We start from the raw sequence: 16981 nt of genomic DNA on the forward strand, positions 1-16981 counted from the left end.
TATCTTCTTATGAAAATACTGTTCAGCAGTTTCATCTATGTTGTCCTATTTTTTCATTGCAGCCAACATGAGGTGTTTTGTTGATGCACTGACTTGATTACCAAAACAAGCGAGTGTAACCGTTTCTGGTGTTACCTACCACAGGTGATTGGAAAATTTCTGAAGGAAAGCCTTAGATATTGCTGCATTAATGTTTGAATATTCCACCAAAGACTTTAAAAGCTGCAAATCAGTGAGAGGGGCAATTATTGCAAGAGGTGCCATGATCCAGGCCTTCACATTACAACATTTTTCATGCCTCTTCCTCTTTGAGATACCAACACCTGATATATCATGACTTGTTCCTGGTTTATCATCTTCTGAACTACAACTGCTACATCATAATTGAACTGACTCATTCGCAATTCTTTGCTCAGCTTCAGATTCTAGGTGTCGTTTCAACTGCTACATCATAATTGAACTGACTCATTCGCAATTCTTTGCTCAGCTTCAGATTCTAGGTGTTGTTTCAAGGTCTTTTCTTTCTCTGCTAACTTTTTGTCAACACCTGTCATTGACCCCTTTGTTCCATTTGCTCTTTGAGCCAAAAAACACTCTGTCTTCTGGAATTGTTATAATGTCGAGAGAATTAGCATGGGCATTAGCATCCTCTCCGTACGGCAACCTGGCTGAATACGAAACATGCCGACGAAAGGTCCCTTGCAATCTGTCCAGGTTTTCGGGCGCAAAAAAACTGCCACTGCAGTCGCCCACTGTAAGAGAGGCAATGGACTGATCAAAGTGAATGGCAGACCCCTGGAAATGGTGGAGCCTTCCACACTCCAATGGGCAATGTTAAAGAAGTCATCAAGTTCTTCTTTGCACTCACTTTCCTTGGCTTTTGTGTCGCTATTTGTCATCCTATGTTTCTTTTTAGCAAACGCCATTCTTGAAAATGTTTTTCTTCTTGCTTTATTCCAAAATGATATTTTTTTCACTGTCACTGCGGAAGACGCTCTGATGGGTTTGTGCAATTCCAAGTGTTGATAAAGAAAGAAACCAAGAGCCATGCGGACTGATGGTAGATTGCTTCCAGTTAGTTCAGACACAAAAGTACCAAGCAGATACACTTCTTTCATTGATCTAGTTGAAACCATGTTGCTCATGGGAAGACCGCCCGCAATATGGATGATTAGAAAATCTCGCCATTAGGTTCCTTGACTATTTATGCAGATGTAATATCAAACTGTAACATGGTGAGACAAATGTATTTTGTACAAGCTTTGATCAGGAAGATTATGTAAGTGAGAAATGTTTGAATGTACGGAATATTTACCTGATGCTGATCTTTGAATATCATTCACTTCTTGGAGGACAAACAAGGTCTGTTGGCCTTGTCTTCAAAAAGTAGGTCAAGGGAAATTATACTAGTTGAATTAGACTGATTGTGCTCAGTAATAACTTGTGGGTAATAATTGTTTGAGATATAAACTTACACATCTTGGGCTTATCCCAGCATCTCTAGAACTCCCATTTAAGAAAACTGATAGAAAACGCCAAACTTCTCAGCAATTGAGCTACCTCTAAAATTTATTCTACTTAGACCAAACTGCACAGCGATAGTTCTTTTGTGTAATGGAACACAATTAGGGGGTAAGACGGTGACTTTTTGCAACTTTGAAAATAAGCTCCACCCTAGTGCGCCTTACAATACCCTTCAGTTCATTCAGAAATAATTGAAAATGCGTCGTCATATTTGTGCAATTACTGATCAGTCGATAAATTACAATCCATAATTGCATACATAACACTGGTGGCATTGAGGGTCGCATTGGTAAGAGCACCGAATCTTAACCACCAGGCCGCTAGGGACATGAACGGTTGTTCACAATTGCACAACATTGTATCTCACGGTAAATGAACCTGGATCATATCGCCAAGACCACCAGGGATCCAGTGATGCATAAAAAGGCACACCATTTTTAGTCACGGTACCAGATATTTTAGAGTAAGAAGAGAGGAGAAAGTGACAAATGTTTTGAATATGTGTGGTCATGCTTTAAGATCTTTCAGGATGACAAAATTTCTTCCCACAATGCCCTTTTCTTCATTCCGTTCAGAATGACGAAGTACTTCTCACGATGCATTTCTCTTCATTCAGTTCAGAATCCTGTGCGTTTTGTAAAAGACTCAGCGATACAATACGGTAATTTAGTGGTCCCCAGCCTTTTCTGTACCATGGATCAGCTTAACGTCTGACAATATTCTTGTGGCCCAACAATAACATCAAGAATTTGGTACAGTGTCTAAAAATAATATGTGATGAGATAAAAATGAATGCCTTTTCCTGTGTCCTCTGTCGTGTTGTAGCAAATAGAATGTAGTGCGATCCGGGTTTGATTCCTGTTTCATCCAATGTTATGCAATTGTAATCAGTGATAAATGCCAAAGCACAATTAGGGTACTTATTTGTGCAAGCCTAACTCTCTCTGTGGTTTCAATACCATTCACCTTATAGTGCGGTGTGCCTAATAAGTGAAAATAATATCAAACAAATATTGTTTGGGGATGCGCCGTACAAACTGGTGGATAAGATACGCTAGATGTAAACTATCATTTTAAGGGCAGGGATCAACTTCTGAAAATAGCCAAACACTTTGAAATTGATATTTCGGACAAGAAGATCATCTTGTAACTGTTATATAAAATGACCAAACTTAGCAGAGGCTATAGACATAAAGCCTCCGCAGTACCTATATCATGATTTTACATTCAGGGTTTATCCTCACCTTCCTTTTGCTACCTGCGATCACGGTGGGCAGCCAGCGGCTCTCTCTTGTGTCCATAAGTAAGAAGACCACGTCATGTTCTGAGATGAGCTTCTCCAGTTGCTCTACATCTTTCTGGGCCTGCGCCAGAGTGGCTTGGGAGAAATTCACTGGATGGCCTGGCATAGGAATGCTCATGTTGAAGCCTTCTGCGTTCTGACAGGATAATATGTTGAAAGAAATGGAAGAGAAATTTTCATTCAACACGGTGGGTTCATCTTATTTTTTTGCATCCATTGAAGATTTAACCATGTAAAAGAAATGGTTGACTTTGAATTTGAAAGTAACTCATACTCAGTTATTTGCATGTCTGTGGTAATGAAATAAAATGATGAAATGATCTGCATTTATATAGCGCTTTTCAAGTCAGTGACTTCCCAAAGCACTTTACAGTGTGCTTCACATTTCCCAATAGTGGCCTTGTATTGCAGCCATGTAAGACGCTAACCTGCTTATTGGGGGTATTAGGGGTTCAGTGTCTTACCCAAGGACACTTCGACATGTAACACGGACAAGCCGGGATTCGAACTGTGATCCCTTGATCCCAAGACGAGCGCTCTACCTCCTGAGCTACTAATAGTGATTGCAAAAAAGCAAAACTGTGCTTAATGCAATGAGTAATACAAAAACAATTGTACTATTTCCAGACCTACCATGGCCAAGAAAAAACATCTCTTAAAAAAATTATAAAACAAAAAATTAAAATAAAAACAACCATGTATCTGTCTTGACACGAGAGCCTTTAAAGTGCGTGTTTAAAATCCATATGAAGCAACAGTGATTAAATGCTTAAAAGTTTGATTTCCCTTGCGTTCAAAATAACTTTAGAGTCAATCAGCATCAAATACACTCCTATTATTTTCAATTGATATTTATTTATCCTTTCGTTAAAGAAATAGATTGGAAAAAGATTTTTTCAAAAAATCCAATATGGCACATGAATTACGTTTAGTTGAAGTAAAGATTGGAAGAACAGAGAAAATGAAATTTTAACCCCTGTCTAAAAGACCCATTGGAATAAGATTTCCCTCGAGCCTGCCCAGTTGCTGCTGTGGCACTGAAACACACAAAATGTTAAGATCGGGAAACACCTTCACACACTAGGTCTGTGGACAATTGAATTTTGAAAATATGTTTTAAAGCATATGTTATGAATACTACATTTAAATATGTTTCAAATGCAATAGTTAGATTTGTATTGTTATGTTTACAACTACTATATAAGTAGGAGCTTTATTTCATATGAATATTTTAAATTACCCTTCAAGTAAAAACAAAAACGTATGTGTCAATCTTCAATTATTAGTAACCTGGCAGACCAAAGTTAAATGGCAACGCGGTTATTTTTTGATAAAAAAAAGCAAAGGAGATACAAGTAGGACAAGCAACATCTTAACCAGAGAAAATGTCACTCAGACAGTCATTCCCTCCAAAGTGGGAAGCCATTAAGCCTTGAACTTTAATGTCACATTGACGCAAGTGCTGCAAAACTTTTAGAGGAGGCTGAAGCACAAGTTACAGTATATTTCAAGTTGGAAGCATATCATCAAGAATTGGCTGTTAGGATTAAAAAGATCACTTGCCTCTGTTAAACACATAAATCGACATTCTAACAACATGTAATTATTACAATGCCAAAATACCCCCATTACCACTCTAAGATTCCCTGTTTTAAGTAGAAGGATTTAGCCGGTTGGGGCGGTCGTATTAATAGTCTTATCACATAACTCACACTTTACTGAAGGGGGTGTCAACATGAATGCAGTTTTTGGTAAAAAAAAAAGTTGAGTCATGAACAGGTACCTGGCTATGTCTTGAGGGATCCAGCATTGTGCAATGGAATGCATGATTTACTATTCTGAGACATTAAATAAATACACTACACTGGAAATGCAAACAAGACATTCACTCTTAATTCCAGGACAACAAAGACAAAAATGACTAAATGTCATAACTTCTAATCTTTACTAAATATTTAGTCCTCATTACTAATTCCAAAGGCTGGTGTAATGTGACTTTGATATTGCAGATTTGTTACACCAAGGTGCAGATAATGTATTTGTTATTTGGGACAGCAAGTGATTATGGAAAGAGAAAAGGTGACTTACTCTGTGCTTATTGAAACTCACGCTAAATTTGATCTCATCAGACTGTTCTTTGCCTTGTTATATAAATTCGCATTCTGAAAAACTGCTCAAAAAAACATGCATGTTGTCAAATCTTACAAAATCCCAGGGTCATTGAGAAGATGGGTCTCAGATCAGAGCTGGCCATTTCCTTTTTCTTTTTGGGGATTTCTTTTTAGGATTTTCCAAAAATATAATCAAATCTAAAGAATTGTATTCATTTAAATGGGGGATGTACTGTTTTAGATAAAACTGGAGTCTGACTTATGATCTGAGCTACTTTTTACATGTGGGTTATTTTGAGGGTTTACCATGCAACCACTTACTGAATAGAAAGATTGAAGAATTTAGATATAATTGAATCGCAAGACTAAAAAACGGGATGGCTTGGGATGAGTAGGTCTCATATTGAGAAGGCAATTTATTTTTGGAAAGATTTTAATTGATGTTATTTGATCGATAAGGGAAAATGGAAGGGTCATCCGGCATAAAGGGTTGTCAGTGATTGATCTTAGAAGCAAAGCGCAATTAAAATATAATTGCTGACAGACCATGGAAAATATATCAATGCAAAGATAAGTAATAAGAATTGTGCAAATTGATATATGTAGGTAAAAAGAATGTTTCATCCGAGCTTGTTTTTTGAACCAACAAATCATTCATGTAAACGTTAAAAGGGTTTTTAATATCTGTTTACGTTTATGGATATGTTCTTTAAAATGACACTGCTGTCAATCAATTTCAGCAAATAAAATGTATTAGTACATTCACATGTATCCGTTACATGTAAAGCTACAAAATAGTTTCAAGCACCAGACACGATTTAGAGTTCACAACTGTATAAGGTTTCAACTTATTGCGCCCCAGGACCACTCAGTTTTCATAGATGAATTCTCTGAACTGTTGTCTGACCTAGTAAACCATGCAGACAAAAAATATAATTATGGGAGACATTAACATTCACGTGAATTCCCCACTTAGTTCGCCTACTGTTGCGTTTCGGTCTCTAACTGACACATTTGGTTTTAATCCATTCTTTTAGCGCTAACTGCGGTGTTCCACAGGGTTCAGTACTTGGCCCACTTCTTTCCAGCATTTACATTCTTCCTTTGGGTGATATTATTCACAAGTACAACATCAGTTTTCATTGCTACGCAAAGATTTTTATTTATTTTTTTGTCCTCATGTAGGTTTTAGATCAGGGGATGGTGTAGTCTGCACTAATATGTGGTCTGTGCAGCCCTTTAAAACTCCTTGTGATAAAGGGCTATACAAATAAACATGACTTGACCAGCTTTGATAACATATTTAAACTGAAATGACATCAAATCACTTTAAAATAAACACACACACAAAAACTGATTGAAAAATGCAAAACATATAGGAGAAGAGCAGGGACAATTGGATAACTTATCAGTGCTGTCGCTTGAAAGAGGTAATTTGATATTTGTCCTAAAGGACCGTTTAAATAACTTCCAACAGGCATCAAGAAGCAACAGTTGCATTGCTGGCACTTTTATCATTCTATAATCAGTGTTCTCGTTTGCCCGCGTCCTAGACGCATCATTTTTGCTGGGGACGCATAGTGTCAAATCAACGTGCGTCCTTGGGTCGCAACTTCTTTGACACAGAATTGTCATTATTACCTGATTACTTTTTTTTTTTTTAACAAAGATTTATCGCACTCCAAACTTTTCGTCAGGCAGATCCACCATTGTTGTTTTGGTCTCGCGGTTCGAGTGTTCGTCTGCACGCCGATCTCGGCAAACGAGATCTCGTTGCTTCGAGATTATATCATCTTTGTGGTGGTTGTTGTCGAGGGAAGGTGAAAATCAAAACAAAATTGGTAATTTCTTCAGTGTCAGTAATAAGTCGAAACATAATGCAGAAAGTGATAACGGCAATAATTCCGGCACAAGAAAAAGGTGGAGAAATTCTTTGCAAGATCACGGAGGCAAGGTAAAAACACATGTGATGAAGCGAACGATTCGACGAAAGAAAATAAACGAAAAAATTACTCCTAGCAAGAAAAGGACTTAAATAGATTCCTGGTTACGCTATGAGGAGGATGATCATGGATTGGACCTTGAGAAGGCATTAAAACTGTGGCGGGACAGCAAACCACGAAGAATATATGAACTGAAAAATCTGAAGTGATAACTGCTTTGTATTACCAATTGACTGTGATGATTAAAACTGAAAAAAAATATAGATTATTATTTCAACACTATTATTTTGTATAATGTACAATATTGTGAACTGAAAAAGCTGAAGTGATAACTGCTTTGTATTACCAATTAACTGTGATGATTAAAACTGAATGAGAATACATAACATAATTATTTCAGTAATATTATTATTTTGTACAATATTGTTGTGAACTGAAAAATCTTGAAGTGATAACTGTTTTGTATCAACAATAAACTGTGATGATTAAAACTGAACTGGTTGCCAGCCAGTCGCAGGGCACACAGGGACAGACAATTAGCTCGCTCATTCACACCTCTGGACAATTTGGACCGGACAATTTCTTCGAAGTCTTTACAAATAAAAAAGTTTCAATATTATTAGTATTTTTATTTTTTTCCCCACTAATTATCCACCCCACTCACAAAAATGACTTAACTAGCACAAACAAATGCACATTGCTTTAAAATTGCTTTAAAATTGCTAAAGGCATTGAAAAATTCGCATTTATGTTTTTTCCCAAAATCTTGCAGCCCTAATATGCACTTGGAAAAAGATTGTAGGCGTTAGTGTTCAAATAAGGCGATCTCTGGGACTTGTTTCATATATAGATTTATATTATATATTTGTCGCCATTTTACAATTTCAACCTCGATAACACAAAATTTTGGGGACCCAGAGATTTTTGAGCATACGAGTCCCCGGGACCCATCACTTTTCAGAGGTAAAATGAACACTGTATAATGTGTCGAAATGTGTTCCTCATCTATCCATGCTGCCTTCATGAAGTCAAAAAGTTGTATAATCAACAGTTTGTGTAAGTGTGCCCAGATATTAATCGAGTTAAGTAAACTCACCACACCAGGGAAGATTTTAGTGAGTCGCTCGACGGCAGCACTAGCTTTGGCCTTTCCTCCTCCGAGACAGTCTTCAAACTCATAGAGAGGCTGTCGCACCGGATTGGAGTAGGAAATTTTTGCGTTGTCCACAAAGGTGATGTGTCTTACTCCCCATCCCTAGACGAGTAGAGAGGCAAATCTGTGTGTGTGTGTGTTTTACTTGTGATAAGGAACTACTTCTATCTAGTTGAGCCTCACCATTAGGGTCCTAGCGACATTGCAGCCAAGCGTTCCAGCTCCCAACAAAAGACACTTGGTGCTGATTACCTTGTCCAGGTCTAGTGAAGGGACTAGTCTCCATCGCATCAGTTTCAGGTTGAGATCGACAGATGATTCGGCAAGCCTGGAGGAAAAAGATACCACAATTTAACAAACTCGACAAAAGATACTTAAAGGAACATTCAAGTGTGAACATAATGTAAATTCCGGACAACAAGTTACTACATTTTTTATACCTTTTTAAACTGCGGCTTTTTAAATAAAGAGCAGTTTATTACTTTTGCGGCGTCAGGTATAAAACATATTTAATCATTTTGGCGCTGAGGAAAATGGTAAGCTACTGTTTTCCACAGCACATACACTCTAAATACAAAACACTGCGTTGAGATCTGGAAACATTTGACGCCCTTTGGAATAAATTAGTCCATGTTTTTGCCAAAATGATTCATATAATACATAACAGGAGCAAAATGAGAGGTTAGACTGTTCTTTTTTCGACATTTAGAACATACTCACAATATTTCAACTCTTTCATCCCAAAATAAATTCTTCCATTTATTCATCCAAATGGAACAGCAGTAAAAGTTAACTATCAAAAACGTTACACTTCTCTTTCCGTATCTTTTTAATTTCAGGTCGCTGAAGTTTCCTTTAATCTTCGGGGAGCGATAAAAAGTTAATGCGATTTGGTCCATTGCAGAAAAAAAAAAACACCAATGACAACAACAGAAAAAGACATGTAAGTGCAATCTGGTACTCTTCTCCATTGCATTTTTTTTTTCTTGAGTCTAGAAATATGGGGCTCACATTTTATGCGACGGAATCTCATTCGTCTTTTCTTTTGGCGCGGTAGTAAATATGTTATTGCCATCTTGAAAGGTCACATGACCTGAAACTATGTGACGTAAACAACTTGGAGCAGAACCAAAGACAACAAAGTTGAAAGCAGCCTCAGGTGTGCAGGGCATGGCGCCATTGGCGTTTAGCAGCAAAAGGTGATGACTAGGTATATTTTCTATGAAATGTGTCCTTATAGCAAGCAGGCTTGAAAAGCAAGAGATGGCTGTGAATAAGTTCATATTTATGGCTCTTTAAGCTTGCAGCCTATAATCCAGTGCAGAGACTCTTATATTTGAGCCTGCGTCTTTATGATATAATGAAATTGTGAATGTATTTAATTGCTGTTATAAGTGTCGATAAAAATTGTTCAAACCTCACATTGTTTATTTTCTGTTAAAAGTGTCAATAAAAATTGTTCAAATCAAAAGCGAGTCTTTAAACTATGTGCGCTTTGTAGTCAGGAGTTTACAATACAGTGGGACCTTGTAATGGTTAAAAAAAAATAATAATAATAATAATTAATAATATATATATATATATATTATTATTTTATTTTTTTCGGTTTTGTTTTTTTAATTTATTTTATATATATATATATTTTGAAGGGGCGTCGCTACTTTGCAGATTTTGACTTTTTGCGGGAATCCCTCTCGGCCGATGACCCTAGCACGGCGCGCCGTTCTCGTTTCCCAGCGCGTGGTTTCGGTGCGGCTTCCGCTTCACCGCCCCCCCTAACCCCACAGGTCCCCCCAGCTACCCCTTTCCCCCGAGGGCCGTTTAGCGCCATGTAGAGCCATCGCGGCCCGGGCGGGAGACGCTGGGCGCCGGCCTTTGCGCCCAGCACCCGGCTTGTCGCGGTGTCGTGCGTATTGCGCCCGAAAGTACCCGCGCCGCAAGTTCGGGGCTCGCTCGCGGAAGCGACCAAACGGCACTCGCGGTGCGGCGCAAATATAAACCCTGTCGTGAATTTGTCTCCGATCGTCCCGGGCGGACAGAAAATCGCCCAGCTGTACGACTCTTAGCGGTGGATCACTCGGCTCGTACCTCGATGAAGAACTCAGATAGCTGCGAGAACTAATGTGATTTGCAGCTGCGATTGGCTGGCAACCAGTTCAGGGTGTCCCCTGCCCACTGCCCGGAGATGGCTGGGATGGGCTCCAGCCCCCCCGCGACCCTAATAAGGATAAGCGGTGCAGATAATGAGATGAGATTTTTTCTTTTTTCCTTTTTGGAGGGGCGTCGCTACTTTGCAGATTTTCACTTATCGCGGGTGGTTTTGGTCCCCATTAACCGCGATAACCGAGGTCCCACTGTACATAGATATGCCTTATAAAACATAAAAAACACAGACATAGCCAAACTCACACACCATCTCCTAACACACTGAGAACTAAACAGAAAAACATTTGATTATATACTGTATCTTGCTTGTAAACATTTCCAGTTGACTTTGAGATGATCGGAGGAACATACCTTGGACAGGTCAAAGATAACTCACTATGGAATGCTAGTTTTCAGTGAGGTGGCTTACTCGCCTAGAGACCTCATTCTGCGGTGCCAGTAACCATTGAAAGTGTATAATAATACAGCTTTTCCCAAAATTTAATGCGGTTGTATTTATTAAATTAGTACCTTTTGGGATCCATACATTCACTGAGGTTGACCATCCGTGGTCCCATTACTCCTTTGGCATTCTTCTCCCAGCCAACACTTTTGGGACATTCTGTGGACATAAAGAAAAAGTGAACTCAACAAAAGTGAACAAGAGATGTAACTTCAGATGGCAAACGCCGATTAGTTTATTGTCATTATGTGGATTTGTCACGTACGAGCCAATTATCAAGCTTTTAGAAAGTGAAGCAGATGGCATTTCAACGAAGATGCCTCATTTGAACTCATCAGAAATAGAAAAAAATCCTCCCAGATCACAGTGTGCCATGATTCCCGTCTCGCTATTATAAATTCATCACTAATTCATCAGATGTGCGCAAAAATATCTTGAAGGTTCGTTTGAATTTAGACATGTGTGAAGACAACGACACATGGCATTCATAAATTCATTTAGTACAAAAAGGGGAAAGAAAGAGCAGATAACAATTCAATCATTGAGACACACATGAAGGCAGTCGAAAGATTACCAGAGTCGAATTGAAGTTCAGGTAATTTGACATGAAAAATCACACTGTGCTGAATGGAGCGGCTTCCCTGCAGAGTTCTGTCCCTGAAACACAACACCTCCACCGTGTCCACCTTTGCACCCCTATTAAATAAATGCATAATTAGCATGTATACAATGTGGTCTTCATCAAGCATGAAATGAAGGACAATTGGTAAACTATGACAAAAAAAAATTGCTTAGGTCATAAAAAGGGGCAACATTTTTCCCTTATCAGTATGGAATAATCACATTCATATGACAACATTCAAACTGCAGATGAAACATCAACAAATGAGACATTCTGTAGATCATAAATCCTTTCTTTTTAAAAACGTGGCTAGGCACATGGGTTAGGGAAAAGGGAACCAGTGAGTGACTGATTGCAAAATAAGAACATAGAAGTGTCGTATGTTGTTTAGGGCAAAACTTATTAGGTTGCAAAAAGGTTGTAGTCAATTCCTCAAACGAATATGTAACCAAAATCTTTTTTGAACATGTGCAAACTAATGAAGGAATAAATGGAGTTTAACAACAACCAGACTGAAAAAAGACAAAATTCAGACTTGTTTGCATCTAGTAACAGAGCGCGACGACACCAAGGCTTGTGAGACTCCGTTTTTGCATATAGTGTATTAAATATCGGTACAAAATGGAACCAATTACTTTTTTTTCGTTTTGCATGATATTTGTTTGACATTGGCCAAAACGAATAAGTTATGCTATATTTTCAATGAATTGTATCCATATTGCAAGCCAATTAAACCTTCTACAACAGTAAACAATGCTAATTTCACCAAGAACGAACTCAAACCTTACAAATCTGCACACACAAACACAAAGTTTTTACCGTTGGCCAGCTAAGAGGACCAACAGATTTCTCAGAGGCCATCCTGGATGTTGAGCCAGAGTGCATGGGTCATACACTCCCAGGGATACCTAGAAGACAACATTCTATTATGATTTTGCATTGTTTTATGTGTCAAAAATGCATGCTGAGCAAAACAACATGGTAGCCTTGTGGAAAGAGTGTTTGCTAGCCACACAGTACAAGGAGACTACACATTTTTCCAATGATTGTGTTGTCCTCAACTACTCTTGCATTCTATCGTATTCCAGAAGCGTGCATGTTTAACCATTTAACCACATGACGTCTTGATTCAGTACTGCAAATGTTTTTGTTCACATTCCAACTGGTATCAAATGCAAAATAGTAACTACCGTATTTTCCGCACTATAAGGCGCACATAAAATCTGATTTAAAAAAAATAAGCTGACTATGCACCTTATAATCCGGTGCGCCTTATATATGGATCAATATTGAATTGCAAGGTCTCGCAACTAAGAGAAGCAGCCACCGACTCCATTTTTCGCGTAGAAGAAGTGCGCTGTGCATACTGGGAAATATTAAACAACGATTCTCTTTTATTTGTGCGTTTGTATAAAGACCCTGAAATGGCTCCTATTAAGAGACACGCTTACAACGCAGAGTTTAAACTCAAGGTGATCAGTCACGCAGTAAAACACAGAAATAGAGCAGCAGCAAGAGAGTTTAACATTAATGAATCAATGTTGCGGAAGTGGAAGAAGCATGAGGATGAGCTGTTTACGTTTTACATTTTACAGTATTATGTTATTTCTTTATTGTTATTGTTTTGCACTTGTTATTGTTTTTGCACATTACGAGTGTCACTATATTGCGATTGCACTCACGTTTAATTTACCATAACAGTATCAGACGGTTGACTAAATGGAGGAAAAGTAAAATGTTATGCCTTGCTGTTGTTCAAAGATGTTAAAGATGTGTCACGAAAATGCTTTACCTCAGAGAAAATAATAAAACAGCTGTTTGTTCATTTTGGGAGTGAATGGAGTTGTGGAAAGCTTGTTTGTTATCTATTAATAAAGTTTGACTGACCTATCGGACTGTTTTGTTGACATTCCCTTTAGCGCGGCAACATCTAATGGTTGCATAACGTAACTACATCCTCTACTGTAGCCAAGTCAAGTCACCTTTATTTATATAGCCCTTAATCACAAAAATGTCTCGGACTGCACAGGATTACAATTACAAAATTACTTGATCTTAAACCAGCATGCACTTATAGCGCCAACGCGGTGCGCCTTATGTATGGAAACAGTTTTAAAATATATCATTCATTCATTGAAGGTGCGCCTTATAACACGGTGCGCCTTATAGTGCGGAAAATACGGAACTTCTCGTCTGATAAAAAACAGCATTTTCAATGGCAACTTTTATCACAGTTCACGTTATATGTAGCTGTAAAGGCTGTATTGTATCATCAGTGATGTTAAATGAGCTGGCCAGACCGGGATTCTCTTCTACAAAACCCAATTCTCCTAAATGAGCCTGAGCTTTTATTTAAAGGCTAAATGACTAAATATAAAAATAGAGAAACAAAAATATTCAGACGAACCTTTTGTGACTCAGGAAAAAATGTTTCCCATTCGGCTAATTGGGCCAACTGAACCACATCATCTGTGTACTTCATTAGAAAATAAGGAACTGCAGAAGTCCTGCCATTGAAACACAGGTCATCATAAGCCTTCTGCAAAGATGAGATCTGAGAAAAGACAAAGAGCCCATTAACATATTGGAAATGTTTGGGTGGTGATAAAGTGAACACACCCGTAGCTATATAGATATCCAACTTGAAAAGGGCAAATATGAATAACTAATACTTCCTAACATCCATCATAATGGATCATACTCACCAAGGATAATGAAACGTAATGTTGCCTTCTATACATGAGAGGAACCGGAGAATTATTGACTGCTTTAATATTTTGTTAATTAAAAAGAATAACCCGAGGGATGTTCAGCACTGCCCAAAGCCTCTGTGCATTTTGTATCTCTCATAAGAGGACAGTAATTAAACATTTGTTGAAGGGGCAGAAGACATAGCAATATCAAAAACCTATGAAGAAAATGTACCTATTTTTCAAATAAACAATATAGGTTTAGATAGTAAATACTGAAACCCAAAGCAAAACAGCAAACTATGGGTGTATAGGAGCATAGTTTGTCTGTTACGTTAATAAATTATGTTTTCGTTTTTGTTAAAGGTTAAATGCGTAGACAGTAAATATCTATTTATAAAGAGCATATGTTACTAATTATGTAAACGACAGTTTAGCATGTCTCCAATCTGTGGCCAAAACGCAGAAGGCGGTAGCCCTAATGGGTTTAAATGCAATACTGGCGTTCTTAAAATGATGGTAAAATTCTGCTAAGTGTGCAAAAATACATAGATAGAATTAATGGAAAAAAAATACTCGATGCTTCTAGGACAAGTCGAACCACAAAATGGCAAAAAGAACACTGTATATTGTTCTTTTTTTTGTGCAAAAATATATCCATAAGGGCCATTGGAGAACCACTTAACTTTTTTTTTTCAAAAACCCACAGGATTTACTGAAAATAATCGCTCCTCAAGATGTATTATACTCTGTACATTTTTTTTATATTAATATTTAAAGAGACAGTGTTTAATAGCTAGTGTCTCATAGTGGTAAAAAAAAGACTTTAAGTTATAAAAAAAAAAAAAAAAAAAAAAAAAAAAAAAAAAAAAAAAAAAAAACACATTAATTTGGATACATACACTCCCCTATTTACGACCATTCGACTTACAAAAAAACGGTAGATACAAACATTTTTTGGGGGATGTCGAAAAATATTTGGACATTGCTTTACGTTAGATTTTGTATTGTGTGCACATTTTTCAGAGTACAGGAAAATATTGTAGAGCTTCTTTCCGCCGCTACCGGCGTGTGGCGCTGTGAGAGGTCACCCAGCATCCACCCCGAAGAAGAAATTCACTTACTCTTCCTAGTTCGTGTGTAAACATACTCTACTGTATCTCCAGCGCAGTAAGAACTTTTTTAGTTATTAATATCTCGTGCATCTATTCAATATGGTTGGTGTAAAGTGTAAAGAAGAGGCGAGCTGTTTAATTTGAAATAAAGGTGGAATATAGAAGCTTGACGCTGTTGAGAAAATGGTTGGATCGCTTTTTTTCGGCCACTTTTACCACAAAGGAGGATGTTGCCCAACTGTTGAAGCTCATCTTCCAAAAGTGAGTTAACGTTTAACTTTATAGAGCATATTATTTTATTAAACGTTTAGTTTTCAGTAAAAAACTAACAGGTTACATATACAAGCCTCAAACATTCTTATATAAACCTTAACCATACAAAATACAGCACTGAAGCAACTTACGAACAAATTCAACATACGAACGATCCTCAGGAACCCATCTCGTTTGTAAGTAGGGCAGTGTCAAAAAATTCTTATTTCTTTTATATAAGTGGAATCCATACTTAAGTCGCCACGTGTTTGTCTGCAGTGTTGTTGCTTGCCGTGGGACTGGTTTTCGTTTACGTTAGACAGTAGTGCCATCTAATGGTCAATAATGACACACTATGGCTTTAAGAATTAAAAAAAGAAAACATTTATAAAATATGCACTCTGTTTATTATTTAAAAAAAAGATACAATGAATGTTTTTTTTTTTTACCTTTTTAACTAATAGATTGGGAGTTTTAAATTTGCTATTTCTTTAAAATCTGGTAAGAAAAGCGAGTTCCAATATATTATGTTGATAATTCCTACACGTCTTTTTGCTATGAAATCTGTTATTACAATGTCCCCACAGGAGGTTAGAGATGTATCAGAGAGTAACAATGCCATACGCACTAAACAGGAAATTAAACCTACCTTGAAGAAAACGATCTAATTTCTCACGTCATAATAAAATGCAAGAAATGTTACCAAGCTGAATAATAATAACAACCTGTTTTGCTGTGAAAACGGTATCCAGGACACGCGGCTCTTTTACGATCTTTATCCCCTCTGGGAAGCTAATAGCTGGAAAGCAGAACCAATAGTAGAAATGGTACTTCTTCAAATCCTACAGGAAGTTCAGAAAAAAATGAGTGCAAAGAAATACATTTTCGTGTAATATCAAAGAGCTAGTGGCACGCACTGCAAACGTCAGCAGAATAAACCTGCAGAGGATGCTGGGGTCTGTCAGTGCATCTCCCGACCGTATAGCATCCCAAAGCTACAAAACAACAGGTGTTAAAATGTTTATCGATTCTACTTTATGCGCTGTTTAAAGGGCATTATTTCACCTCCTTCGACTCTCTATCCAGCAAGGCCTTTTTGTCAGTGCTCTTGAAGGCATCCAGCGTGTTTGTGTTGTACAGTTTTCCAACAGCCTGGCAACAACGGGCTGGGGTGGACCCATCTCTGTTGCAAAAACATACAATATGCATTATTTTCTTTTTAATGTAAACTGTTTTGCAAGTGGGCAGCACGGCGGCGCAGTGGTTAGCGCGTGTGCGGCACAGTTCTGAGGTCATGAGATGGGACCCCCTGTGTGGAGTTTGCATCTTCTCCCCGTGCATGCATGGGTTTTCTCCGGACACCGGTTTCCTCCCACATTCCAAAAAACATGCATGTCAGCTTAATTGGCCCGTCCAAATCGTACATAGGTGTGAATGAGCGAGTGAATTGTCTGTCCCTGTGTGCCCTGCGACTGGTCGGCAACCAGTTCAGAGTGTCCCCTACCCACTGCCCGAAACACAGCTGGGATGGGCTCAAGCACCCCCGCGACCCTGCTGAGGATAAGCGGTGCAGATAATGGATGGATGGATGGATGGATATTTTGCATGCGATATATAAACCGTCAAAGTGTTTCATAATATGTGATTTCCTGGGCAGGAG

The 16981-nt window shown here is 38.1% G+C and overlaps 1 protein-coding gene across 4 annotated transcripts in view; it reads right to left on the reverse strand.

Moving 5' to 3' along the window:
* atg7 (ATG7 autophagy related 7 homolog (S. cerevisiae)) overlaps positions 1-16981 on the reverse strand; it is a 106612-nt gene that overhangs the window by 62341 nt on the left and 27290 nt on the right. For all 4 annotated transcript variants that reach the window (XM_088338098.1, XM_088338099.1, XM_088338096.1 and 1 more), the window contains exons 4-13: positions 16387-16504; positions 16239-16316; positions 16047-16163; positions 13672-13818; positions 12084-12172; positions 11217-11338; positions 10711-10801; positions 8218-8362; positions 7978-8136; positions 2769-2963 (exon numbers count right to left, since the gene is read on the reverse strand). In XM_088338098.1, coding sequence (XP_088194224.1) covers positions 2769-2963; positions 7978-8136; positions 8218-8362; positions 10711-10801; positions 11217-11338; positions 12084-12172; positions 13672-13818; positions 16047-16163; positions 16239-16316; positions 16387-16504 — 1261 coding nt within the window. The remainder of the gene's footprint in view (positions 1-2768; positions 2964-7977; positions 8137-8217; positions 8363-10710; positions 10802-11216; positions 11339-12083; positions 12173-13671; positions 13819-16046; positions 16164-16238; positions 16317-16386; positions 16505-16981) is intronic.

The sequence above is a fragment of the Urocampus carinirostris genome, chromosome 6 (genome assembly GCF_059441175.1).
Source record: "Urocampus carinirostris isolate Australia breed hairy pipefish chromosome 6, RoL_Ucar_1.0, whole genome shotgun sequence".
Classification (NCBI taxonomy): domain Eukaryota; kingdom Metazoa; phylum Chordata; class Actinopteri; order Syngnathiformes; family Syngnathidae; genus Urocampus; species Urocampus carinirostris.